General features: G+C 49.2%; 1 protein-coding gene, 2 long non-coding RNA genes and 1 pseudogene across 7 annotated transcripts; all 4 read right to left on the minus strand.

Moving 5' to 3' along the window:
- Nucleotides 1–726: 726 nt before the first annotated feature.
- LOC148398520 (uncharacterized) lies at nt 727–1843 on the minus strand. Its single transcript, XR_015858754.1, has 3 exons — nt 1154–1843; nt 930–976; nt 727–806 (listed from the first exon to the last, which is right to left on the minus strand). It is a non-coding gene; the product is annotated as an uncharacterized LOC148398520 (long non-coding RNA).
- A 495-nt stretch (nt 1844–2338) lies between these two features.
- LOC148398521 (janus kinase and microtubule-interacting protein 3-like) lies at nt 2339–7881 on the minus strand (annotated as a pseudogene).
- Nucleotides 7882–16906: 9025 nt separating this feature from the next.
- On the minus strand, nt 16907–20114 carry LOC148398522 (uncharacterized). The gene is made up of 3 exons (XR_015858714.1): nt 19200–20114; nt 18999–19076; nt 16907–17148 (listed from the first exon to the last, which is right to left on the minus strand). It is a non-coding gene; the product is annotated as an uncharacterized LOC148398522 (long non-coding RNA).
- A 504-nt stretch (nt 20115–20618) lies between these two features.
- Nucleotides 20619–26526, minus strand: LOC148398523 (janus kinase and microtubule-interacting protein 3-like). Of its 5 annotated transcripts, XM_088377060.1 has the most exons (18): nt 26291–26525; nt 25928–26144; nt 25476–25669; nt 25238–25351; nt 23894–25006; nt 23739–23809; nt 23498–23602; nt 23240–23353; nt 23042–23158; nt 22752–22814; nt 22567–22665; nt 22250–22489; nt 22070–22135; nt 21940–22008; nt 21786–21863; nt 21496–21729; nt 21291–21416; nt 20619–20921 (listed from the first exon to the last, which is right to left on the minus strand). In XM_088377060.1, exons 9-17 carry the CDS (start codon nt 23108–23110, stop codon nt 21300–21302), a joined length of 1035 nt encoding a protein of 344 aa, XP_088233186.1. In that variant the 5' UTR covers nt 23111–23158; nt 23240–23353; nt 23498–23602; nt 23739–23809; nt 23894–25006; nt 25238–25351; nt 25476–25669; nt 25928–26144; nt 26291–26525; the 3' UTR covers nt 20619–20921; nt 21291–21299. The 5 variants fall into 5 exon arrangements, with proteins under 5 accessions (XP_088233186.1, XP_088233185.1, XP_088233188.1 ...); XM_088377059.1 differs by having other exon boundaries at nt 20619–21416; nt 26291–26521; XM_088377062.1 differs by having other exon boundaries at nt 20619–21416; nt 22256–22489; nt 26291–26518.
- Nucleotides 26527–26743: the final 217 nt, after the last annotated feature.

A 26743-nucleotide genomic window follows, 5' to 3' on the forward strand; every position in this document is an offset into this window, starting at 1 on the left:
GAAAGCAATTTAAATTATGACTTTGTATAAATACTAGATATTAACAGAACATCTACTGCGCAAAATGGGCAGAGTTTACTTGTTTGAGAAGGAGTGGCTTATTCAAAACTAAGATTTATGTAATCTGTTTGTTCCCAGGCAAAATTGGATGTGATGCAATTCCAAATTTCACCACATGATGGTGCCCAATTTTGACTTCATAGGACATATTAAACACTTAGCTTGTTATTATGTTCAAGGTAATCAGATTTGTTTATCATTCTAATGGCCTCTTCAAAACTATTCTGGATTACTACTTTGGATCTATTCTACATTACTTGGCAACAACATACTCTGTAACAGATTAGGCAGTATAATCACATAGGTTAACTTGAGAGTGCCCACACTCAATCTACTTATCGTGATGTGTTAAATCAATTACTGTTAGACATTATTTGTCTGATAATCTACCAAATCTTTGAATTGAAGAATTTGTGATTTAATTAATAGCTTGTTCGGGGTAATCAGACTTGTATATAATTCTAATGGCCTTCTTTTGAAAACTATTCTGAATTACAACTTTGGATCTTATATTACTTTGCAACAATCTACTCGGTGACAGATTAGGCAGTATAATCACATATGTTAACTTCAGTGCCCACACTGTATTTATTTATGGTTATTTGTTAAATCAAGTACTGTTAGACATGAAATAGGAAGTGTTTAACATAAATGTTATGGCTACTCACCATTGTAGCTCGCTCCTGGTCAATGATACGAGCCTCTTCTTGCAGTGGAAAACTTGCAGCCAACAAACACCGTGGAACCTAAAGGAATGAAATTAAACATTAACATTTCGCCCGGACCAACATTCACACGTACAACGCAACGCGGCTACACTTCTGCTATTACAAACGTAAATCTCCTTAAACACAACGAGTGTTACTTACCGTGTACGCTCTAGGCAAAATTGGATGTGATGCAATTCCAAATCTATCTGAAACGGCAGTTAAAAGTAGAGTTACATCAAGTTTTCTTTTTTAATCAACACAATCATTTACAACCGTTGACCAGAAAGAATCGTCGAAATTCGACGTCCCCCACAAACGCCACGCTCACTCGCTTTTCAGGGCAACAAAAGTACTTCTTTTTAAAAACGATGAGTTGTACTTACCGTGTACGCTCTGGACGGTCCAGTTGCAAGCAGAAAATAAAAATATTTCTCTTGTTAGTCGTATGTTACCATCCGCTGTGTCTTTGTCAACATCGCCGCCATTTTCCTACTTCCTGCTGCGAGCCACGCCCACGGATTTAAATTTGGGCGGAAGCTCTTTCCATTGGCGTCGTTTTCGCGTATAGCAAATCCGATTGGTTGGGAAGGGGGCACGATTATGCAGCCGAGGAGTCCTGTGATCGGTGGGATGTAAAGTAGGCGTCGACGTCACGTCCGCGTCACGTGACCACGACGTGGCAGACGTCAAATAGCAACCGCTGTTTTGTTTAGTAGACTTACAGTTGTTATGCATTGACATAATGGCGCACACACCAAATAGATTTAAATAAATTAAATAATTCTTCTGCCCACTCTCTTTTAAACAAGTTAACTCTCCCCGCGGATTTGAATTCCGGCGAAAGTTACGCCCATCGACGTCACGTATGTCACGTGACCACGACGTGGCAGATGTCATATAGCAACCGCTGTTTTGTTTAGTAGATTTACAGTTGTTATGCATTGGCATAATGGTGTGCACTCAAAATAGATTTAAATAAATTAAATATTTCTTCTGCCTACTCCCTTTTAAACAAGTTAACTCTGCCCACGTCCATTGACGTCTTGTCTGCGTCACGTGACCACGACGTAGCGACGTCATATAGTAACCGCTGTTTTGACCAGTAGACTTAGTTATTATGCGTTGACATAATGGCGCACTGGTTAGCATGGCCACCTCTTAAGCATGATGATGCGGGTTCGACGCCTGATCAATGTTAGCATGGAGTGAGCTGAAGTGCATGGCGCTGAAGATTTGAATCTTTGAAATGCGCTGAGGTCTGACATATCAGGCAGAATGGTTTGCCATCACGTTCAACAAAAAATAGAAACTTTCCCACTCTGATTAAAACGTCCTGTGTTCATCTACGTATTTTCGTTTTGCTGTGCATCTTTTCCCTGCCATTTCGAGAGCCCAATTGACACTCATAGTTTAAAGAAATGTGTTTGCCCATCCTACTTTGTGGAATTTCACCACATGCGCTTTTGACCAAAATACCAAATTGAACTCAAGTGAAGCCAACACGCACAACCCCCCCCCCCCCCCCCCCCCCCCCCACACACACACACACAAATATTGATATGAACATAAAAGAGCCGCATGCGGTTCGGGAGTTGCGGCTTGGCCAAACCTGTACTATACAACTTTATTTGTATAAAATTTTCACAACAGCTGTCACACAAACAAAGCGGGAAAAACCGAAGACGTGCGTGTTCCGCCCACGCTGGATTTATTTGCACCTTTGAAAAGACACCGTATTGCCGCAGATGTGGCAAAGAGTACTTTTGGGCATCTGAGACGGAAGGATGTCCAAAGCATCACGTCACCTGCTCTGGTAGGCATGGTGGTGGGACGTTGAGGTCAACCGCTTTGGGGTTGGCTGACTCTTTGATCGCAGGATGCCACACACTTGAAGACAGAAGCAGAAAAGCAGAGCTAAATGCAAAATGTACTCACCGGTGACTCCAATTTTTTTCCCCCCTGAAGAAACAGCTGGACGGGTGGCCCCGGCTGGCCAGTGGGACTCTTGTTATTCTGACCCTTTTTAGTGCGCGTTTGGGGCAACAACCGTTTTTTGTGGCGCTCTCTTCTGGTTCAAAAGTGCCCTGCATGTGAATTTGCTTTTCCTGCCTTCTGATTGGATGAGCGCCGGTGTGACGCGGTGCCTCTGTCACCGTGGCGGGGGGTATACGTTGGCATCGGAGCGTCTGCCAACGTCTGAGACCGGCTGGCAGTGTATCGGAGGTGTCGAGTGCGGTGCCGCTGGAGCTCACTCACCAGCTGGTGTTAGGGCCACAGAATGAAGGCCAAGGAGAAGAATAGAAAGAGAAAGAGAAACTTCTCCTCCAATTGTTTGATTTGTCTCTTCTGAGCTTCGATGAATTCTTTCAGCTCTTTGTTCCTCTAGGACGGACAAATGGAAAGTGGCATTCAAAAGCCAGTAAGCGTGCAAGTAAGTGCCGGGCTGGCTTTGGGCCCTTACCTGTTGCGCGCTGTGCAGCAGATCCATTCTCTCTTGGAGGATGCAAGCGTCGCGCTCCCTCAACTCGCACATCAGGGCTCGCTTCCATTGGTCCACGGCGCTCCTAAGCTCTTCTCTCTGATCCGCCGTCAGCACGTCATTCACGCCAGCGTGGCTGGCTTTTTCGCCGTCCGTGGCGGGGCAGTCCCGCTGCGGTAGCGCCTCGTACAACATGGCCTCCAGCTCCAGGATCCTCTGGGCCGCAATCCTCGTCCATCAGTGGTCCGGCGGGAGATTTGAGGGCGGCTTACCTTATGAGCCTGGTCCATGGAACACTTCCTGAAGTCCAACTCTTCATCCAGGTAGCCCTTCTGCTTGCAGAACATATCCTAGCACAGCTCAAGGTCAGAATTGTTGGGGCACATTGCCGGAGTTCCCCTTGGCTGATGTCGCGTGTCTGTCTACCTTCTCACTTTCAATGTCCAACATCTTCTGTTGAAGTGCTGACTTGGTCTCTTTGATGTATTCTAACCACTGAGGAAAGGCTGCTGTCACATAAGCAGAATGCGAGAGCGTGCGTGGACGTGCGCGTTACCTTCTCGGCTAGGGTGAGAAGGGTCCTGGCGTGAATCACGACCACCTGCTCCTCGTTGGTGAGATTCTGCAAGAGCCCAAAGGCACAGCGTCAACAAGCTTCTTTCAGCGCAAAGCCTTCCAAAAGTCACATTTGAGCCGCCGAGTCTCGTGGAGTGCGAACATAAGGAGTTCGACATACACTTACGGCGTTATAGCCCAGGATGTCCAGCTTCTTCATCAGATCACTGATGACGATGTCCGGGGGAAAGGCGCAAGGAGCAATGTAAGGTGTTCTGGGACCTCGGGTTAAGGTTAGGGTTGCGAGGGACGCCTTACGTACGCTCACGCCCTCGGCCTCGCAGTAGATCTGCAAAGGGCTGAGGCCGTCTGGGAAACGGACTTGCAGAAACTTCAAGACGGGGGAGCGCCACTCCCTCTCCTGAAAGGCAGAGGCATGCATCCGTCCGTCCGTCCGTCCGTCCGTCCGTCACATCTCTGGCCTCAACACGCTTGTGCGAGTCTTCCCACCTCCAGCTCCAGGATGCGGAACTCAAGCAGTTCGTTTTGGTCTCGGATATCCTGGATGTGCTCTTTCAGACGCGCTTCTTCCGCCTCCATCCGCCTGACCTGAAAAGACAGTCAGACCTCATCTGCGGGGCTTCCCGACAGGTGTGACGCCAAGCGACTCCGCCCAGCGCCTTTCTTTCCGTCACCTTTTCGGCCAACTGCTGATTGCTCTGACGCAGCAGCTGCTTCTCCTCCACCCACTTGACATTCTAGAAGAGACAAACGCGTGGACAGCTTTGGAATGTTGTGTCATTTTCATCCACAAATTCTTTGGTTGACTGGAAAATGACATTTGCTTTTCTCCGCATTTTCCCAGCCACGTTCGGGGGGGGGGGGGGGGGGGGGGTTGGTCCAGTAATGCCAGACGGATGAGTGACTGAAGAATGTAGCTATTTTGTCTGAGAAAAAGGTGTGCTCATTGATGAGCTTACCTGTCCTTGTTGCTTCAGCGCTGACTCCAGATCTGCTACTCTGCTTTGATAGTGACCCATTTCTACCATCAGCTTTTCTCTGGTCTGAAAGGAGGAGGAGGGAGGCTCCTCCTCCTCCTTTCAGACCAGAGAACACCCGAGGCTGGGTGAGAACGGGGAGGCTGCGACCCGGCCGGGGGTTGCGGGAAGGGGCGCCACCTTGATCTCCTTCTCGGCGTCGTAGTCCCCTTTCGCTGGTCTGGGCTAGCAGAGCGTAGGCTCGTTGCAGCGCTTGATATTCTTGCGTCAGCTGGCGGTAGCGAAGCTCCGCCTCTTCATGCACACACCAATGCAACACAGCACTAGTACCAGAATCAGTCAGACCGGCGACAAAGCACCCGCGACGCAAAGACGAGTCCGATTCCAGGCTGAAGAGGAATGTTTGGTGCCAATACGCTGGCAGAAATGGCGGGCTACCTCTTCGGGTTCCGTGTCGGGGGTTCTGTCGGTGTGAAAAGACAAGGACGATCCGTCCGAGTCCACCAACACGTCTTCGTCGTAGCCGTAAAATGTTTCGATGACCTGCGGGCGCGGAAGCGAACATCTCTCTGAACAAACTGAAGCGACACCTCACGATGAATCGACGAGAGGAACGATAGCGAGAAAAAGGCCATTTCATCTTGCGCAACACCAAGCAGCCGCAAACAAACAGACTCACCTTGCAGGACCTCACGCTTTGTTCCTCCTCAGAGATTCTCGACGTCGGTATCGTAGCAGCAAATCTCTCTCCTGTCGACACAAATAATCCGCCTTTGAGATTCTTTGGATGCAAAGGGAACGAACGGCTCCGGCGCAGAAACAAACGCGACTCACAATGACATTTCTGACATGAGCTCCTGTCTCCAGAGCCTGAAAAACACGTCACCGGCGATGATTGGAGGGACGCTCGTCTTTTCCAAAAGTGACAACTACAGGGTGTGTCAGGGTTTTCCAGATTATCTTTATCGTATCATTGTGTTGCTTTGACTTTGACTGCGACCTGTAATAAATAATATTATTTATCCCTTATTTATCCCTATCGCTTATCCCTTCCTACACAAAGTCGTAAAACACCCCTTGCTATGTTTTGACTAGAGGTCAAGGGCTTCCTCTATTCAATCCACTCTTACACCCACCCTGTTTCTCTTAATTAAAATGCTCGTGCAGGAGCCGAGAGTCAGACTTCATTCGTACAACGGATGGACTCTCCACCTGCAGGTGTCCAAAAGAACTTACTTGTCTCCCGTGTGGTTCTTGCAAAATAAGTTGGAGCGAGCGCAACTCTAACAGGGTGCATTTTGCCACTAGCTGCCTACGGACAATGACGTCGCGCTCGCGGCTCATGGTTGACGGGCTGAGCAGCCGGGCAAGTCCGTCGTTTTCAGCGCACAGCGAGTGGCAAAGGCGCTGACAAAACGGGAGCTTTGAGCTGCTGAAAACGGCAAAACAAGTCTAAAGCGTGTTCAAACGCGTGCGCACAATGCTCCTGCTTGAAAGGTCGGAATTTAAGGGGCCAATTTTTTGGATGGCGGCCGCCGGCCAAGCTTTGGACGGAAAAGGTTTCCTGGCGACAGCGAGCGAGCGCGGCGCTGCCGTACGTGCACCGAGTCGCCTGCCTGAATACCTTGGACAAGTCGTCGATGATGTGCCGCTGCTCCACAACTTGAAGGAACTCCATTTCACCGTCCTGCTGGCCGCAACCGCGGTCCAGGTCATTGAGCGAACTAGGCCTTCTCTGTGGAACACAAATGCAGTGGACTCTGTTGGCACGCCGCCGTTGTCCGCGTCGACTTACCAAGCTTGCCATCTCCTCGTTCTCCTGGGTGACAAAGCGCACTTTGTTTTCAAGGCGACACAGCACCAGCGAGAGTTCTTCATTCTTCCTGCTCAGGCGTTTGTTTTTGTACAGGAGTGGCAGAAACTGGCTTTCTGTTTCTCTCAGTCGCTTTAGCTGCAAGCATGAAGTGCGGGATGTGAAAGACGCACAACACGCGGGCCAGAACGTATCCATTCCTTTTGCATCGGTTTGAACGGAATCGTGGCTTTGGCTCCCAATAAAAGACATCTACCAGGCAACCGACTCGCCGCGCCGCTCAACTAATAAGCAAGCGCAATGGGTGCCTCGCTGGATGGCGCGCATCAAACGTAGCGCAAACCTTCAAGCGTGCCGTCAATAAATTACCAGTTCATTGCGCTCTTCAGAAAGCAGGGCGTTTCGATCCTCCAGTTTCCTGATGACTGCGCTGAGCTCAGCGATTTTCAGATGAAACCGTCGCGTGTCCCGATCCTCCTGAGACTGAAAACGCCCCGCAACACACACACACAAGCACTCGTTCAAAGTTCAAAACTGTTTTTGTGCTACCTTCCTCCAGCAACGAACTAAGTCATGCGTACTGCAAGTGTGTGATGAGGTGGCTTACGCAATGAAGAGGATTGCTAGTAGCGGCGTTGACCCCACTTCCAGGGTAGTTTAGGCCCGCCCTTTGGGAATCCCTCAGGGCAGCGATCTGCTGCTCGGCAGCCTGAGTCTGCAGCTGAAGGCGGTGGACGTGGCCGGCCCCAGGGCTTCATCCAAAACACTAACCGCTCTGTCTTTCAGCTTGATCTCATCCGTCTGGATGTACAAACGGGGAGCGCTCAGGCAGGCGGGCAAACTCATTTGCCAGAATTGTGACAAAAACAAAGAGAGCAACCGGCCAATTTTTTTCTTGAATCGACTAGAACACCTTTGCTGTGACAAAAGCGAAGCGAGCAACCGGACATTTTCTTCTTGTGAAATAGAATAGAATAGAATGCCTTAGGTGTCATTGCACTGCAGGTATACAACGAAATTGGGAACATAGCCACGCACCGCGCATCTGATCAGTCCTACCAGTCGGCGGATCTCCCTCTCGCAGTCTCTCTTGGTTCGGCTCAGCTCCTCCCGATGCTGGTGATGAGCCGATCGGAGCTCGGCCGCTCGGGACTGCCAGGCCTGCTGGGCCGCTGCCAGGGCTTCTTCCGCGCTCCTGGTGGAGGCGACACCGCTCGGTCTCCCGACACCGCCGCGTCTCCTCCACCTCCGCCAGCAAAGCGCCCCCCCTCCTCACCTGAGCAGACATTGCGCCACACCGGGCCGTTGAGACCGCAACGGAGCGCCGCGACGCTTACTGGGGACAAGCTACACAATACGGTAGCGGCCGCATCGAAGCCCGACGTGGCGTGCCGATAGTCAGACACGGATAGAGCGGATCACCTTGTCCATGGAGCCGTCCCTCAGGCTGAGGACCAAGGCATTCAGTCGCTGGATCTCTCCATCTTTGATTTTGATCACTCTCATCAGCTCCATTTCATGCTGCCGCAGTAATGTCTCCCTGGTAATGGCTAACTCTTTCTGCTTCTCCTCATGGAGTTTGCTTTTGAGTTCCGTCATGGCGGCGGTGGCACGGTGGTGCTCCGCCCGCAGGTCCTGACTTCTCTCTCTCTCCAGACAGCTGACCTGACATGACTTAGACTTAGACTTAGACAAACTTTATTGTCATCTTGTCTGCACATGGTGCATACAAAACGAAATTCCGTTGCATACGTCTTACAACAAAGTAGTGATATTGCAGTTGAATAGAAGTAACATACCCTATGAAAATATATATATATACATATATACTATATATATATATATATATATATATATATTAAAAATAAGTATAAAGTGCAGCAGTGATAATTATGCAATAGTGCAAGTAGGCAAAACAGTATTCAAGAGTGTGCAGAGGAATGCTAAACCATGTATTAAACTTCTATTTAAAGGGTTTATACAAGTTCAGTAAAGTTGGTAGTGCGAGATAGTGCAAGATAGAGGTCCGTAGTGTCATAAAGTACAGTTCTGTGAATGTGTGATGCAGAGTTCAGTTTAGAGCTCAACAGTTCTAGTGTTCAACAGTCTGATGACAGCAGGGAAAAAGCTGTTGCAGAACCTGGTGGACCTGCAGCGGATGCTGCAAACCTCTTCCCAGAGGGCAGCAGGGAGAACAGTCCATGGTGGGGGTGTGATGGGTCATTGATGATGTTACGGGCACGGGACATGCAGCGCTGAGATGAAATGTCCTGAATGGAGGGAAGAGGAGCCCCTATGATCCTCTCTGCTGTCCTCACCACTCTCCTCACGTTCTTCCAATCGGAGGCGGTGCAGCCTCCACACCACACAGAGAGACAGCTTGTCAGAATGCTCTCTATGGTGCTCCTGTAGAACGTCCTCATGATGGGTGGGGGCAGGTGGGCTCTCCTCATCCTCCGCAGGAAGTACAAGCGCTTCTGTGCCCTCTTGACCAGTGCCGTAGTGTTCATAGTCCAGGTGAGGTCTTCTGTGATGTGGACCCCCAGGAATTTGGTGGTGCTGACCACCTCCACAGCTGAGCTGTTGATGATCAGTGGAGCGTGGTGAGGCTGTTTTTTCCTGAAGTCGACGATGATCTCCTTCATCTTCTCCTCATTCAGGATCAGGCTGTTTTCTCTGCACCAGCCCACCAGCTGCTCCACCTCCTCTCTGTAGTCCAGGTCGTTGTTGTCTCTGATGAGCCCCACCACCGTTGTGTCGTCTGCTGACTTCACGATGTGATTGGTGGTGAACCTGAGGACGCAGTCGTGTGTCATCAGGGTGCACAGCAGGGGGCTCAGGACGCAGCCCTGAAGGGAGCCTGTGCTGAGGGTGATGACATCAGAGGTGTTCTGTCCGACCCGGACTGACTGAGGTCTGTTGGTGAGGAAGTCTAGCAGCCAGTTGCGAAGGGGGGTGTTGAAGCCCAGGTGTTCCAATTTTCCTACCAGATGCTGTGGGATGATGGTGTTAAACGCTGAGCTGAAGTCCAGGAACAGCCTCCGCACATGGGTGTTCTTCTCCTCCAGGTGAGCCAGGCTCAGGTGAAGAACGGAGGAGATGGCGTCCTGAGTGGAGCGGTTTTGCCGGTCGGCAAACTGGAACGGGTCAAATAATAGGGGGAGTCTGGAAACGATGTGACCTTTAAGCAGCCTTTCGAAGCACTTCATCATAACCGGAGTCAGTGCAACAGGCCGGTAATCATTAAATGAGGTGATTTGAGGTTTCTTCGGCACCGGAATGATGGAGGCAGTCTTAAAGCACGCCGGCACTGTGGCTTGGCCCAGCGAGGTGTTAAAAATGTCTGTGATGACCCCAGCCAGATGACTTGCACATTCCCTGAACACACGCCCAGGAATGTTGTCGGGGCCAGGGGCCTTACAGGGGTTGACTCTCCTCAGGGTCTTCAACACATCGGCGGAGTCAAGGCAGAGTACCTCCTCTTCCTGATGGGGGACAGTTTTAACTGCTGGAGTGCCGTTTAGTGCCTCGAACCTCCCAAAGAAGTTATTTAGACCATTTAGAAAGTCAGCATCAACTACACCCACCGGGGGGGGGGAGGGTGAGTTGTAGTCTGTAATCGCCCGTATGCCTTGCCACATACTCCTGATGTTTTTGACGTCGTGGAAACGATCCTGAAATTTTCGACTGCGGTCTCGCTTCGCTATCCTGATGGCACGGTTCAAGTTGGCTCTCGCTGTCCTCAGTGTCTCCTTGTCGCCAGACTTGAAGGCAGAGTTCCACGCTCGTAGCGTTTGACGTACCTCCTCAGTCATCCAGGGTCGTTGGTTGCCCCGGGTGATGATATTCTTAGTGGTGCTGACGTCCTCGGTGCATTTGTTGATGTAGGCTGACACAGTCATGGCACACGCATGTCTAATCTACATCGGGAAAACTGGGAGGGAGGGAGGCAGGCAGGGAGGCAGGCAGGGAGGCAGGCAGGGAGGCAGGCAGTGTCTGTCTGTTGAGGTTTTCACCTTGTTCTTCTCCTGCTGAAGTTCTAACTGGACGTCCATCAGTTTGGTTCTCAGCTCGTCATTGGCGGCCTGAAGGGCGTCCGTTCGCTCCGCCTTGGCCCGCCCTGCCGGAGCTCGTTTGGACATCTCTTCCTCGAGTCTCGCCCGGTCGTCAGTCAGAGATCACAACATTTGTACCTGGAGAGCACAAACGCAGCGCTGTTTTCCACTGGCTTCGAACTCAACTTCAATCGGTACCGTAACTTACAACATCATAAACATAGAACTAGCTTGACTTATTCATTGAATAAATGCATTTGGTTCTTCAAAACTGCATCACGCAACATAGCGTGACCGAGACGGCCGTTATCCACCTGCGTGAAGTTATTTGGTGAAATGAATGAGATGTTTAAGACACCATCGTTCTGTCTCTATGTAGATGAAGGTAAATAATCGATTGCTGAAGGTCCAAAGGTGTTGTGATAAACAAATAAACATATTAGTGATTAGTGACATATTTGTGATAAACATATTAGGCAGGATAATCACATATGTTAACGTGACTGCCCACACTGTATTTATTTATGGTTATTTGTTAAATCGAGTACTGTTAGACATGAAATAGGAAGTGTTTAACATAAATGGAAGACGAAAGGGGTACTCACCATTGTAGCTCCTGCTGGTCAATGATACGAGCCTCTTCTTGCAGTGGAAAACATACAGCCAACAAACACCGTGGAACCTAAAGGAATGAAATTAAACATTAACATTTAGCCTCAACCAACATTCACAGATACAACGCAACGCAAACTACACAAACGTAAATCTTTTTAAACACAATGAGTTGTACTTACCGTGTACGCTCTAGACGGTCCACTTGCAAGCGGAAAATAAAGATATTTCTGTTGATAATCGTCGTGTTTGTATCCGGTGTCTCGCTCAAGGCCATTGCGCCCACAGATTTGAATTTTGGCGAGAGTTCAGCCTATTGACGTCATTTCCGCGGTGTAATACCCGCATATCTGAAACGGCAAAGTTAAGAGTAGAGTTAAATAAAGTTTTTAGTCAACGCAATAATTTACAACCGTTGACCAGTCGAAATAATCGTCGAAATTTGGCGTCTGTGGCTGGAAGCAGACGCCGAGTTCGACATTCCTCCCAAACGCCACACTCCCTCGCTTTTCAGGGCTAAAAAAAAACAGTTGTAATTACCTTGTACGCTCTAGACGGTCAAGTTGCAAGTTGAAAACAAAAATATTTGCCTTGTTAGTCATCGTGTTACTAACAGCTGTGTCTTGTTTGCCAGAACTGCCGCTTTCCTACTTCCTGTTGCAAGCCACGCCCACGGATTATAATTTTGCCGTGAGTTCCGCCTATTGACGTCATGTCCGCGTCACATGACTGCGACGTAATATTATCTAAAACTGTTTGTGCGGTATTGTGTTGTTCTGTGCGGTATTGTGTTATTCTGTGCGGCGTCGTGTTGTTCTGTGCGGCGTCGTGTTGTTCAGTGCGACGTCGTGTTGTTCAGTGCGGCATGGTGTTGTTCAGTGCGGCATGGTGTTGTTCAGTGCGGCATGGTGTTGTTCAGTGCGGCATAATGTTGTTCAGTGCGGCATAATGTTGTTCAGTGCGGCATGGTGTTGTTCAGTGCGGCATGGTGTTGTTCAGTGCGGCATGGTGTTGTTCAGTGCGGCATAATGTTGTTCAGTGCGCCATAATGTTGTTCAGTGCGGCATGGTGTTGTTCAGTGCGGGATGGTGTTGTTCAGTGCAGGATGGTGTTGTTCAGTGCGGCATGGTGTTGTTCAATGCGGCATGGTGTTGTTCAGTGCGGGATGGTGTTGTTCAGTGCGGCATGGTGTTGTTCAGTGCGGCATAATGTTGTTCAGTGCGGCATGGTGTTGTTCAGTGCGGCATGGTGTTGTTCAGTGCGGCATGGTGTTGTTCAGTGCGGCATGGTGTTGTTCAGTGCGGAATGGTGTTGTTCAGTGCGGCATGGTGTTGTTCAGTCCGGGATGGTGTTGTTCAATGCGGGATCGTGTTGTTCAGTGCGGGGTGGTGTTGTTCAGTGCGGGATGGTGTTGTTCAGTGCGGCATGGTGTTGTTCAATGCGGCATGGTGTTGTTCAGTGCGGGATGGTGTTGTTCATTGCGGCATGGTGTTGTTCAGTGCGGCATGGTGTTGTTCAGTGCGGCATGGTGTTGTTCAGTGCGGCATGGTGTTGTTCAGTGCGGCATAATGTTGTTCAGTGCGGCATGGTGTTGTTCAGTGTGGAAAGGTGTTGTTCAGTGCAGGATGGTGTTGTTCAGTGCGGCATGGTGTTGTTCAATGCAGGATCGTGTTGTTCAGTGCAGCATAATGTTGTTCAGTGCAGCATGGTGTTGTTCAGTGCGGCATGGTGTTGTTCAATGCGGCATGGTGTTGTTCACTGCGGGATGGTGTTGTTCAATGCGGGATCGTGTTGTTCAGTGCGGCATAATGTTGTTCAGTGCAGCATGGTGTTGTTCAGTGCGGCATGGTGTTGTTCAGTGCGACATAATGTTGTTTAGTGCGGCATAATGTTGTTCAGTGCGGCATAATGTTGTTCAGTGCGGCATGGTGTTGTTCAGTGCGGCATGGTGTTGTTCAGTGCGGCATGGTGTTGTTCAGTGCAGGATGGTGTTGTTCAGTGCGGCATGGTGTTGTTCAATGCGGCATGGTGTTGTTCAGTGCGGGATGGTGTTGTTCAGTGCAGGATGGTGTTGTTCAGTGCGGCATGGTGTTGTTCAGTGCGGAATGGTGTTGTTCAGTGCGGCATGGTGTTGTTCAGTGCGGCATGGTGTTGTTCAGTGCAGGATGGTGTTGTTCAATGCGGGATCGTGTTGTTCAGTGCGGCATGGTGTTGTTCAGTGCGGCATGGTGTTGTTCAGTGCGGCATAATGTTGTTCAGTGCGGCATGGTGTTGTTCAGTGCGGCATGGTGTTGTTCAGTGCGGCATGGTGTTGTTCAGTGCGGCATGGTGTTGTTCAGTGCGGCATAATGTTGTCCAGTGCGCCATAATGTTGTTCAGTGCGGCATGGTGTTGTTTAGTGCGGGATGGTGTTGTTCAGTGCAGGATGGTGTTGTTCAGTGCGGCATGGTGTTGTTCAATGCGGCATGGTGTTGTTCAGTGCGGGATGGTGTTGTTCAGTGCGGCATGGTGTTGTTCAGTGCGGCATAATGTTGTTCAGTGCGGCATGGTGTTGTTCAGTGCGGCATGGTGTTGTTCAGTGCGGCATGGTGTTGTTCAGTGCGGCATGGTGTTGTTCAGTGCGGAATGGTGTTGTTCAGTGCGGCATGGTGTTGTTCAGTGCGGGATGGTGTTGTTCAATGCGGGATCGTGTTGTTCAGTGCGGGGTGGTGTTGTTCAGTGCAGGATGGTGTTGTTCAGTGCAGGATGGTGTTGTTCAGTGCGGCATGGTGTTGTTCAATGCAGGATCGTGTTGTTCAGTGCAGCATAATGTTGTTCAGTGCAGCATAATGTTGTTCAGTGCAGCATGGTGTTGTTCAGTGCGGCATGGTGTTGTTCAATGCGGCATGGTGTTGTTCAGTGCGGGATGGTGTTGTTCAGTGCGGCATGGTGTTTTTCAGTGCGGCATAATGTTGTTCAGTGCGGCATGGTGTTGTTCAGTGCGGCATGGTGTTGTTCAGTGCAGGATGGTGTTGTTCAGTGCGGCATGGTGTTGTTCAATGCAGGATCGTGTTGTTCAGTGCAGCATAATGTTGTTCAGTGCAGCATGGTGTTGTTCAGTGCGGCATGGTGTTGTTCAATGCGGCATGGTGTTGTTCACTGCGGGATGGTGTTGTTCAATGCGGGATCGTGTTGTTCAGTGCGGCATAATGTTGTTCAGTGCAGCATGGTGTTGTTCAGTGCGGCATGGTGTTGTTCAGTGCGACATAATGTTGTTTAGTGCGGCATAATGTTGTTCAGTGCGGCATAATGTTGTTCAGTGCGGCATGGTGTTGTTCAGTGCGGCATGGTGTTGTTCAGTGCGGCATGGTGTTGTTCAGTGCAGGATGGTGTTGTTCAGTGCGGCATGGTGTTGTTTAATGCGGCATGGTGTTGTTCAGTGCGGGATGGTGTTGTTCAGTGCAGGATGGTGTCGTTCAGTGCGGCATGGTGTTGTTCAGTGCGGAATGGTGTTGTTCAGTGCGGCATGGTGTTGTTCAGTGCGGCATGGTGTTGTTCAGTGCAGGATGGTGTTGTTCAATGCGGGATCGTGTTGTTCAGTGCGGCATGGTGTTGTTCAGTGCGGCATGGTGTTGTTCAGTGCGGCATAATGTTGTTCAGTGCGGCATGGTGTTGTTCAGTGCGGCATGGTGTTGTTCAGTGCGGCATGGTGTTGTTCAGTGCGGCATGGTGTTGTTCAGTGCGGCATAATGTTGTCCAGTGCGCCATAATGTTGTTCAGTGCGGCATGGTGTTGTTTAGTGCGGGATGGTGTTGTTCAGTGCAGGATGGTGTTGTTCAGTGCGGCATGGTGTTGTTCAATGCGGCATGGTGTTGTTCAGTGCGGGATGGTGTTGTTCAGTGCGGCATGGTGTTGTTCAGTGCGGCATAATGTTGTTCAGTGCGGCATGGTGTTGTTCAGTGCGGCATGGTGTTGTTCAGTGCGGCATGGTGTTGTTCAGTGCGGCATGGTGTTGTTCAGTGCGGAATGGTGTTGTTCAGTGCGGCATGGTGTTGTTCAGTGCGGGATGGTGTTCAATGCGGGATCGTGTTGTTCAGTGCGGGGTGGTGTTGTTCAGTGCAGGATGGTGTTGTTCAGTGCAGGATGGTGTTGTTCAGTGCGGCATGGTGTTGTTCAATGCAGGATCGTGTTGTTCAGTGCAGCATAATGTTGTTCAGTGCAGCATGGTGTTGTTCAGTGCGGCATGGTGTTGTTCAGTGCGGCATGGTGTTGTTCAGTGCGGCGTAATGTTGTTCAGTGCGGCATGGTGTTGTTCAGTGCGGAATGGTGTTGTTCAGTGCGGCATGGTGTTGTTCAGTGCAGGATGGTGTTGTTCAGTGCGGCATGGTGTTGCTCAGTGCGGCATGGTGTTGTTCAGTGCGGGATGGTGTTGTTCATTGCGGCATGGTGTTGTTCAGTGCGGCATGGTGTTGTTCAGTGCGGCATGGTGTTGTTCAGTGCGGCATAATGTTGTTCAGTGCGCCATAATGTTGTTCAGTGCGGCATGGTGTTGTTCAGTGCGGGATGGTGTTGTTCAGTGCAGGATGGTGTTGTTCAGTGCGGCATGGTGTTGTTCAGTGCGGCATAATGTTGTTCAGTGCGGCATAATGTTGTTCAGTGCGGCATAATGTTGTTCAGTGCGGGATGGTGTTGTTCATTGCGGCATGGTGTTGTTCAGTGCGGCATGGTGTTGTTCAGTGCGGCATGGTGTTGTTCAGTGCGGGATGGTGTTGTTCAGTGCAGGATGGTGTTGTTCAGTGCGGCATGGTGTTGTTCAGTGCGGCATGGTGTTGTTCATTTCGGCATAATGTTGTTCAGTGCGGCATAATGTTGTTTAGTGCGGCATGGTGTTGTTCAGTGCGGGATGGTGTTGTTCAGTGCGTTATAATGTTGTTCAGTGCGGCATGGTGTTGTTCAGTGCGGCATGGTGTTGTTCAGTGCGGCATGGTGTTGTTCAGTGCGGCATAATGTTGTTCAGTGCGGCATAATGTTGTTCAGTGCGGCATGGTGTTGTTCAGTGCGGGATGGTGTTGTTCAGTGCGGGATGGTGTTGTTCAGTGCGGCATGGTGTTCAATGCGGAATGGTGTTGTTCAGTGCAGGATGGTGTTGTTCAGTGCGGCATGGTGTTGTTCAGTGCGGCATAATGTTGTTCAGTGCGGCATGGTGTTGTTCAGTGCGGCATGGTGTTGTTCAGTGCGGCATGGTGTTGTTCAGTGCGGCATAATGTTGTTCAGTGCGGCATGGTGTTGTTCAGTGCGGCATGGTGTTGTTCAGTGCGGCATAATGTTCAGTGCGGCATAATGTTGTTCAGTGCGGCATGGTGTTGTTCAGTGCGGGATGGTGTTGTTCAGTGCAGGATGGTGTTGTTCAGTGCGGCATGGTGTTCAGTGCGGGATGGTATCTTTCAGTGCGGCATGGTGTCGTTCAGTGCGGCATGGTGTCTTTCAGTGCGGCATGGTGTCGTTCAGTGAGGCATGGTGTATTTCAGTGCGGCATGGTGTTGTTTAGTGCGGCATGGTGTTGTTCAGTGCGGGATGGTGTTGTTCAGTGTGGCATGGTGTTCAGTGCGGCATGGTGTTGTTCAGTGCGGTATCGTGTTGTTCAGTGCGGTATCGTGTTTCTCAGTGCGGTATCGTGTTGTTCAGTGCAGTATCGTTGTGTTGTTCGTATTGTGTTTAACACTTAGCCTCTAACACTTAGCCTCTAACACTTAGCCTCTAGCATCTAGAAGGTAAATAAATAGGAAGGAAGGACTCACCGGTGACGTCTTCGCCCACGTCCAAGCGTTGTACTTTGTATTTTCATCCTTCTGACAGTGGAAAACATAGCCAACAAACACCGTGGAACCTAAACGAATGAAAGAAAACTATCATTTGGCCACAACCAACATTCACAGATACAACACAATGTGACGTGCGGGGTTGAGGTTAAAGGTTGAGTGAAGGGCCCTCGTTTTAAACTACTTTTTTGAAAAGGATTGGGAACAAGTAAGACGTATTTAATTTATTTAATGGGAAGTAGTAAGAGCTATTGAATTTAATCTATGTATTATATTCTATTGTATTGTATTCTGTTGTATTCTTTTGGATTGTATTCACACTAACCCCACTAAAACTTCAGCCCACAAAAACTCGCCTCTGGCGCCTAGCCTCTGGCACTTAGCCTCTAACACTTAGCCTTTAACACTTAGCCTTTAACACTTAGCCTTTAACACTTAGCCTTTAACACTTAGCCTAGAAGGTGAATAAATAGGGTTAAAGGTTGAGTGAAGGGACCTCGTTTTAAACTACTTTTTTGTAAAGGAGTGGGAACAAGTAAGACGTATTTAATTTATTTAATGGGAAGTAGTAAGACTTATTAAATTTATTTAATCTACTTTTCTTCCCAGGCAAAATTTGATGTGCTGCAATTCCAAATTTCCAAAGTGAATGAAGGAATGAAGTCCTTTAAATTATGATTTTGTATAAATACTAGGCATTAACACAAAATCGACGGCACAAAATGGGCAGACTTTACTTGTTTGAAAAGGACTGGTTACAAGACAGACTTTTTTAATTTATTTTATGGGAAGAAGACTTATTTAGTTTAATTGATCTATTTTTGTTCCCTGGCAAAATTCGATTTGCTGCAATTCCAAATTTCCAAAGTGAATGAAGGAAAGAAGTCGTTTAAATTATGATTTTGTTTAAATACTAGGCATAGACACAAAATCTACGGCACAAAATGGGCAGACTTTACTTGTTTGAAGAGGACTGGTTACAAGACAGACTTTTCTGATTTATTTAATGGGAAGAGGACTTATTTAGTTTATTTAATCTATTTTTGTTCCCTGGCAAAATTGGATTTGCTGAAATTGTATTTTGCCAAATCTCGATTTGAGACCTGATAGGAAGTATTAAACGCTTAGTTAAATCAATACAAGTTGGTAAGAAGAGCGAGTAATGTTGGTTGAACCGATGAATGAAGGTTGAAAGCAATTTAAATTATGACTTTGTATAAATACTAGATATTAACAGAACATCTACTGCGCAAAATGGGCAGAGTTTACTTGTTTGAGAAGGAGTGGCTTATTCAAAACTAAGATTTATGTAATCTGTTTGTTCCCAGGCAAAATTGGATGTGATGCAATTCCAAATTTCACCACATGATGGTGCCCAATTTTGACTTCATAGGACATATTAAACACTTAGCTTGTTATTATGTTCAAGGTAATCAGATTTGTTTATCATTCTAATGGCCTCTTCAAAACTATTCTGGATTACTACTTTGGATCTATTCTACATTACTTGGCAACAACATACTCTGTAACAGATTAGGCAGTATAATCACATATGTTAACTTGAGAGTGCCCACACTCAATCTACTTATCGTGATGTGTTAAATCAATTACTGTTAGACATTATTTGTCTGATAATCTACCAAATCTTTGAATTGAAGAATTTGTGATTTAATTAATAGCTTGTTCGGGGTAATCAGACTTGTATATAATTCTAATGGCCTTCTTTTGAAAACTATTCTGAATTACAACTTTGGATCTTATATTACTTTGCAACAATCTACTCGGTGACAGATTAGGCAGTATAATCACATATGTTAACTTCAGTGCCCACACTGTATTTATTTATGGTTATTTGTTAAATCAAGTACTGTTAGACATGAAATAGGAAGTGTTTAACATAAATGTTATGGCTACTCACCATTGTAGCTCGCTCCTGGTCAATGATATGAGCCTCTTCTTGCAGTGGAAAACTTGCAGCCAACAAACACCGTGGAACCTAAAGGAATGAAATTAAACATTAACATTTCGCCCGGACCAACATTCACACGTACAACGCAACGCGGCTACACTTCTGCTATTACAAACGTAAATCTCCTTAAACACAACGAGTGTTACTTACCGTGTACGCTCTAGGCAAAATTGGATGTGATGCAATTCCAAATCTATCTGAAACGGCAGTTAAAAGTAGAGTTACATCAAGTTTTCTTTTTTAATCAACACAATCATTTACAACCGTTGACCAGAAAGAATCGTCGAAATTCGACGTCCCCCCACAAACGCCACGCTCACTCGCTTTTCAGGGCAACAAAAGTACTTCTTTTTAAAAACGATGAGTTGTACTTACCGTGTACGCTCTGGACGGTCCAGTTGCAAGCAGAAAATAAAAATATTTCTCTTGTTAGTCGTATGTTACCATCCGCTGTGTCTTTGTCAACATCGCCGCCATTTTCCTACTTCCTGCTGCGAGCCACGCCCACGGATTTAAATTTGGGCGGAAGCTCTTTCCATTGGCGTCGTTTTCGCGTATAGCAAATCCGATTGGTTGGGAAGGGGGCACGGTTATGCAGCCGAGGAGTCCTGTGATCGGTGGGATGTAAAGTAGGCGTCGACGTCACGTCCGCGTCACGTGACCACGACGTGGCAGACGTCAAATAGCAACCGCTGTTTTGTTTAGTAGACTTACAGTTGTTATGCATTGACATAATGGCGCACACACCAAATAGATTTAAATAAATTAAATAATTCTTCTGCCCACTCTCTTTTAAACAAGTTAACTCTCCCCGCGGATTTGAATTCCGGCGAAAGTTACGCCCATCGACGTCACGTATGTCACGTGACCACGACGTGGCAGATGTCATATAGCAACCGCTGTTTTGTTTAGTAGATTTACAGTTGTTATGCATTGGCATAATGGTGTGCACTCAAAATAGATTTAAATAAATTAAATATTTCTTCTGCCTACTCCCTTTTAAACAAGTTAACTCTGCCCACGTCCATTGACGTCTTGTCTGCGTCACGTGACCACGACGTAGCGACGTCATATAGTAACCGCTGTTTTGACCAGTAGACTTAGTTATTATGCGTTGACATAATGGCGCACTGGTTAGCATGGCCACCTCTTAAGCATGATGATGCGGGTTCGACGCCTGATCAATGTTAGCATGGAGTGAGCTGAAGTGCATGGCGCTGAAGATTTGAATCTTTGAAATGCGCTGAGGTCTGACATATCAGGCAGAATGGTTTGCCATCACGTTCAACAAAAAATAGAAACTTTCCCACTCTGATTAAAACGTCCTGTGTTCATCTACGTATTTTCGTTTTGCTGTGCATCTTTTCCCTGCCATTTCGAGAGCCCAATTGACACTCATAGTTTAAAGAAATGTGTTTGCCCATCCTACTTTGTGGAATTTCACCACATGCGCTTTTGACCAAAATACCAAATTGAACTCAAGTGAAGCCAACACGCACAACCCCCCCCCCCCCACACACACACACACACACACAAATGTTGATATGAACATAAAAGAGCCGCATGCGGTTCGGGAGTTGCGGCTTGGCCAAACCTGTACTATACAACTTTATTTGTATAAAATTTTCACAACAGCTGTCACACAAACAAAGCGGGAAAAACCGAAGACGTGCGTGTTCCGCCCACGCTGGATTTATTTGCACCTTTGAAAAGACACCGTATTGCCGCAGATGTGGCAAAGAGTACTTTTGGGCATCTGAGACGGAAGGATGTCCAAAGCATCACGTCACCTGCTCTGGTAGGCATGGTGGTGGGACGTTGAGGTCAACCGCTTTGGGGTTGGCTGACTCTTTGATCGCAGGATGCCACACACTTGAAGACAGAAGCAGAAAAGCAGAGCTAAATGCAAAATGTACTCACCGGTGACTCCAATTTTTTTCCCCCCTGAAGAAACAGCTGGACGGGTGGCCCCGGCTGGCCAGTGGGACTCTTGTTATTCTGACCCTTTTTAGTGCGCGTTTGGGGCAACAACCGTTTTTTGTGGCGCTCTCTTCTGGTTCAAAAGTGCCCTGCATGTGAATTTGCTTTTCCTGCCTTCTGATTGGATGAGCGCCGGTGTGACGCGGTGCCTCTGTCACCGTGGCGGGGGGTATACGTTGGCATCGGAGCGTCTGCCAACGTCTGAGACCGGCTGGCAGTGTATCGGAGGTGTCGAGTGCGGTGCCGCTGGAGCTCACTCACCAGCTGGTGTTAGGGCCACAGAATGAAGGCCAAGGAGAAGAATAGAAAGAGAAACAGAAACTTCTCCTCCAATTGTTTGATTTGTCTCTTCTGAGCTTCGATGAATTCTTTCAGCTCTTTGTTCCTCTAGGACGGACAAATGGAAAGTGGCATTCAAAAGCCAGTAAGCGTGCAAGTAAGTGCCGGGCTGGCTTTGGGCCCTTACCTGTTGCGCGCTGTGCAGCAGATCCATTCTCTCTTGGAGGATGCAAGCGTCGCGCTCCCTCAACTCGCACATCAGGGCTCGCTTCCATTGGTCCACGGCGCTCCTAAGCTCTTCTCTCTGATCCGCCGTCAGCACGTCATTCACGCCAGCGTGGCTGGCTTTTTCGCCGTCCGTGGCGGGGCAGTCCCGCTGCGGTAGCGCCTCGTACAACATGGCCTCCAGCTCCAGGATCCTCTGGGCCGCAATCCTCGTCCATCAGTGGTCCGGCGGGAGATTTGAGGGCGGCTTACCTTATGAGCCTGGTCCATGGAACACTTCCTGAAGTCCAACTCTTCATCCAGGTAGCCCTTCTGCTTGCAGAACATATCCTAGCACAGCTCAAGGTCAGAATTGTTGGGGCACATTGCCGGAGTTCCCCTTGGCTGATGTCGCGTGTCTGTCTACCTTCTCACTTTCAATGTCCAACATCTTCTGTTGAAGTGCTGACTTGGTCACTTTGATGTATTCTAACCACTGAGGAAAGGCTGCTGTCACATAAGCAGAATGCGAGAGCGTGCGTGGACGTGCGCGTTACCTTCTCGGCTAGGGTGAGAAGGGTCCTGGCGTGAATCACGACCACCTGCTCCTCGTTGGTGAGATTCTGCAAGAGCCCAAAGGCACAGCGTCAACAAGCTTCTTTCAGCGCAAAGCCTTCCAAAAGTCACATTTGAGCCGCCGAGTCTCGTGGAGTGCGAACATAAGGAGTTCGACATACACTTACGGCGTTATAGCCCAGGATGTCCAGCTTCTTCATCAGATCACTGATGACGATGTCCGGGGGAAAGGCGCAAGGAGCAATGTAAGGTGTTCTGGGACCTCGGGTTAAGGTTAGGGTTGCGAGGGACGCCTTACGTACGCTCACGCCCTCGGCCTCGCAGTAGATCTGCAAAGGGCTGAGGCCGTCTGGGAAACGGACTTGCAGAAACTTCAAGACGGGGGAGCGCCACTCCCTCTCCTGAAAGGCAGAGGCATGCATCCGTCCGTCCGTCCGTCACATCTCTGGCCTCAACACGCTTGTGCGAGTCTTCCCACCTCCAGCTCCAGGATGCGGAACTCAAGCAGTTCGTTTTGGTCTCGGATATCCTGGATGTGCTCTTTCAGACGCGCTTCTTCCGCCTCCATCCGCCTGACCTGAAAAGACAGTCAGACCTCATCTGCGGGGCTTCCCGACAGGTGTGACGCCAAGCGACTCCGCCCAGCGCCTTTCTTTCCGTCACCTTTTCGGCCAACTGCTGATTGCTCTGACGCAGCAGCTGCTTCTCCTCCACCCACTTGACATTCTAGAAGAGACAAACGCGTGGACAGCTTTGGAATGTTGTGTCATTTTCATCCACAAATTCTTTGGTTGACTGGAAAATGACATTTGCTTTTCTCCGCATTTTCCCAGCCACGTTCGGGGGGGGGGGGGGGGGGCGGGGGGGGTTGGTCCAGTAATGCCAGACGGATGAGTGACTGAAGAATGTAGCTATTTTGTCTGAGAAAAAGGTGTGCTCATTGATGAGCTTACCTGTCCTTGTTGCTTCAGCGCTGACTCCAGATCTGCTACTCTGCTTTGATAGTGACCCATTTCTACCATCAGCTTTTCTCTGGTCTGAAAGGAGGAGGAGGGAGGCTCCTCCTCCTCCTTTCAGACCAGAGAACACCCGAGGCTGGGTGAGAACGGGGAGGCTGCGACCCGGCCGGGGGTTGCGGGAAGGGGCGCCACCTTGATCTCCTTCTCGGCGTCGTAGTCCCCTTTCGCTGGTCTGGGCTAGCAGAGCGTAGGCTCGTTGCAGCGCTTGATATTCTTGCGTCAGCTGGCGGTAGCGAAGCTCCGCCTCTTCATGCACACACCAATGCAACACAGCACTAGTACCAGAATCAGTCAGACCGGCGACAAAGCACCCGCGACGCAAAGACGAGTCCGATTCCAGGCTGAAGAGGAATGTTTGGTGCCAATACGCTGGCAGAAATGGCGGGCTACCTCTTCGGGTTCCGTGTCGGGGGTTCTGTCGGTGTGAAAAGACAAGGACGATCCGTCCGAGTCCACCAACACGTCTTCGTCGTAGCCGTAAAATGTTTCGATGACCTGCGGGCGCGGAAGCGAACATCTCTCTGAACAAACTGAAGCGACACCTCACGATGAATCGACGAGAGGAACGATAGCGAGAAAAAGGCCATTTCATCTTGCGCAACACCAAGCAGCCGCAAACAAACAGACTCACCTTGCAGGACCTCACGCTTTGTTCCTCCTCAGAGATTCTCGACGTCGGTATCGTAGCAGCAAATCTCTCTCCTGTCGACACAAATAATCCGCCTTTGAGATTCTTTGGATGCAAAGGGAACGAACGGCTCCGGCGCAGAAACAAACGCGACTCACAATGACATTTCTGACATGAGCTCCTGTCTCCAGAGCCTGAAAAACACGTCACCGGCGATGATTGGAGGGACGCTCGTCTTTTCCAAAAGTGACAACTACAGGGTGTGTCAGGGTTTTCCAGATTATCTTTATCGTATCATTGTGTTGCTTTGACTTTGACTGCGACCTGTAATAAATAATATTATTTATCCCTTATTTATCCCTATCGCTTATCCCTTCCTACACAAAGTCGTAAAACACCCCTTGCTATGTTTTGACTAGAGGTCAAGGGCTTCCTCTATTCAATCCACTCTTACACCCACCCTGTTTCTCTTAATTAAAATGCTCGTGCAGGAGCCGAGAGTCAGACTTCATTCGTACAACGGATGGACTCTCCACCTGCAGGTGTCCAAAAGAACTTACTTGTCTCCCGTGTGGTTCTTGCAAAATAAGTTGGAGCGAGCGCAACTCTAACAGGGTGCATTTTGCCACTAGCTGCCTACGGACAATGACGTCGCGCTCGCGGCTCATGGTTGACGGGCTGAGCAGCCGGGCAAGTCCGTCGTTTTCAGCGCACAGCGAGTGGCAAAGGCGCTGACAAAACGGGAGCTTTGAGCTGCTGAAAACAGCAAAACAAGTCTAAAGCGTGTTCAAACGCGTGCGCACAATGCTCCTGCTTGAAAGGTCGGAATTTAAGGGGCCAATTTTTTGGATGGCGGCCGCCGGCCAAGCTTTGGACGGAAAAGGTTTCCTGGCGACAGCGAGCGCGGCGCTGCCGTACGTGCACCGAGTCGCCTGCCTGAATACCTTGGACAAGTCGTCGATGATGTGCCGCTGCTCCACAACTTGAAGGAACTCCATTTCACCGTCCTGCTGGCCGCAACCGCGGTCCAGGTCATTGAGCGAACTAGGCCTTCTCTGTGGAACACAAATGCAGTGGACTCTGTTGGCACGCCGCCGTTGTCCGCGTCGACTTACCAAGCTTGCCATCTCCTCGTTCTCCTGGGTGACAAAGCGCACTTTGTTTTCAAGGCGACACAGCACCAGCGAGAGTTCTTCATTCTTCCTGCTCAGGCGTTTGTTTTTGTACAGGAGTGGCAGAAACTGGCTTTCTGTTTCTCTCAGTCGCTTTAGCTGCAAGCATGAAGTGCGGGATGTGAAAGACGCACAACACGCGGGCCAGAACGTATCCATTCCTTTTGCATCGGTTTGAACGGAATCGTGGCTTTGGCTCCCAATAAAAGACATCTACCAGGCAACCGACTCGCCGCGCCGCTCAACTAATAAGCAAGCGCAATGGGTGCCTCGCTGGATGGCGCGCATCAAACGTAGCGCAAACCTTCAAGCGTGCCGTCAATAAATTACCAGTTCATTGCGCTCTTCAGAAAGCAGGGCGTTTCGATCCTCCAGTTTCCTGATGACTGCGCTGAGCTCAGCGATTTTCAGATGAAACCGTCGCGTGTCCCGATCCTCCTGAGACTGAAAACGCCCCGCAACACACACACACAAGCACTCGTTCAAAGTTCAAAACTGTTTTTGTGCTACCTTCCTCCAGCAACGAACTAAGTCATGCGTACTGCAAGTGTGTGATGAGGTGGCTTACGCAATGAAGAGGATTGCTAGTAGCGGCGTTGACCCCACTTCCAGGGTAGTTTAGGCCCGCCCTTTGGGAATCCCTCAGGGCAGCGATCTGCTGCTCGGCAGCCTGAGTCTGCAGCTGAAGGCGGTGGACGTGGCCGGCCCCAGGGCTTCATCCAAAACACTAACCGCTCTGTCTTTCAGCTTGATCTCATCCGTCTGGATGTACAAACGGGGAGCGCTCAGGCAGGCGGGCAAACTCATTTGCCAGAATTGTGACAAAAACAAAGAGAGCAACCGGCCAATTTTTTTCTTGAATCGACTAGAACACCTTTGCTGTGACAAAAGCGAAGCGAGCAACCGGACATTTTCTTCTTGTGAAATAGAATAGAATAGAATGCCTTAGGTGTCATTGCACTGCAGGTATACAACGAAATTGGGAACATAGCCACGCACCGCGCATCTGATCAGTCCTACCAGTCGGCGGATCTCCCTCTCGCAGTCTCTCTTGGTTCGGCTCAGCTCCTCCCGATGCTGGTGATGAGCCGATCGGAGCTCGGCCGCTCGGGACTGCCAGGCCTGCTGGGCCGCTGCCAGGGCTTCTTCCGCGCTCCTGGTGGAGGCGACACCGCTCGGTCTCCCGACACCGCCGCGTCTCCTCCACCTCCGCCAGCAAAGCGCCCCCCCTCCTCACCTGAGCAGACATTGCGCCACACCGGGCCGTTGAGACCGCAACGGAGCGCCGCGACGCTTACTGGGGACAAGCTACACAATACGGTAGCGGCCGCATCGAAGCCCGACGTGGCGTGCCGATAGTCAGACACGGATAGAGCGGATCACCTTGTCCATGGAGCCGTCCCTCAGGCTGAGGACCAAGGCATTCAGTCGCTGGATCTCTCCATCTTTGATTTTGATCACTCTCATCAGCTCCATTTCATGCTGCCGCAGTAATGTCTCCCTGGTAATGGCTAACTCTTTCTGCTTCTCCTCATGGAGTTTGCTTTTGAGTTCCGTCATGGCGGCGGTGGCACGGTGGTGCTCCGCCCGCAGGTCCTGACTTCTCTCTCTCTCCAGACAGCTGACCTGACATGACTTAGACTTAGACTTAGACAAACTTTATTGTCATCTTGTCTGCACATGGTGCATACAAAACGAAATTCCGTTGCATACGTCTTACAACAAAGTAGTGATATTGCAGTTGAATAGAAGTAACATACCCTATGAAAATATATATATATACATATATACTATATATATATATATATATATATATATATATTAAAAATAAGTATA

The sequence above is a fragment of the Syngnathus floridae genome, chromosome 5 (genome assembly GCF_059516105.1).
Source record: "Syngnathus floridae isolate MCC-2025c chromosome 5, RoL_Sflo_1.0, whole genome shotgun sequence".
Classification (NCBI taxonomy): domain Eukaryota; kingdom Metazoa; phylum Chordata; class Actinopteri; order Syngnathiformes; family Syngnathidae; genus Syngnathus; species Syngnathus floridae.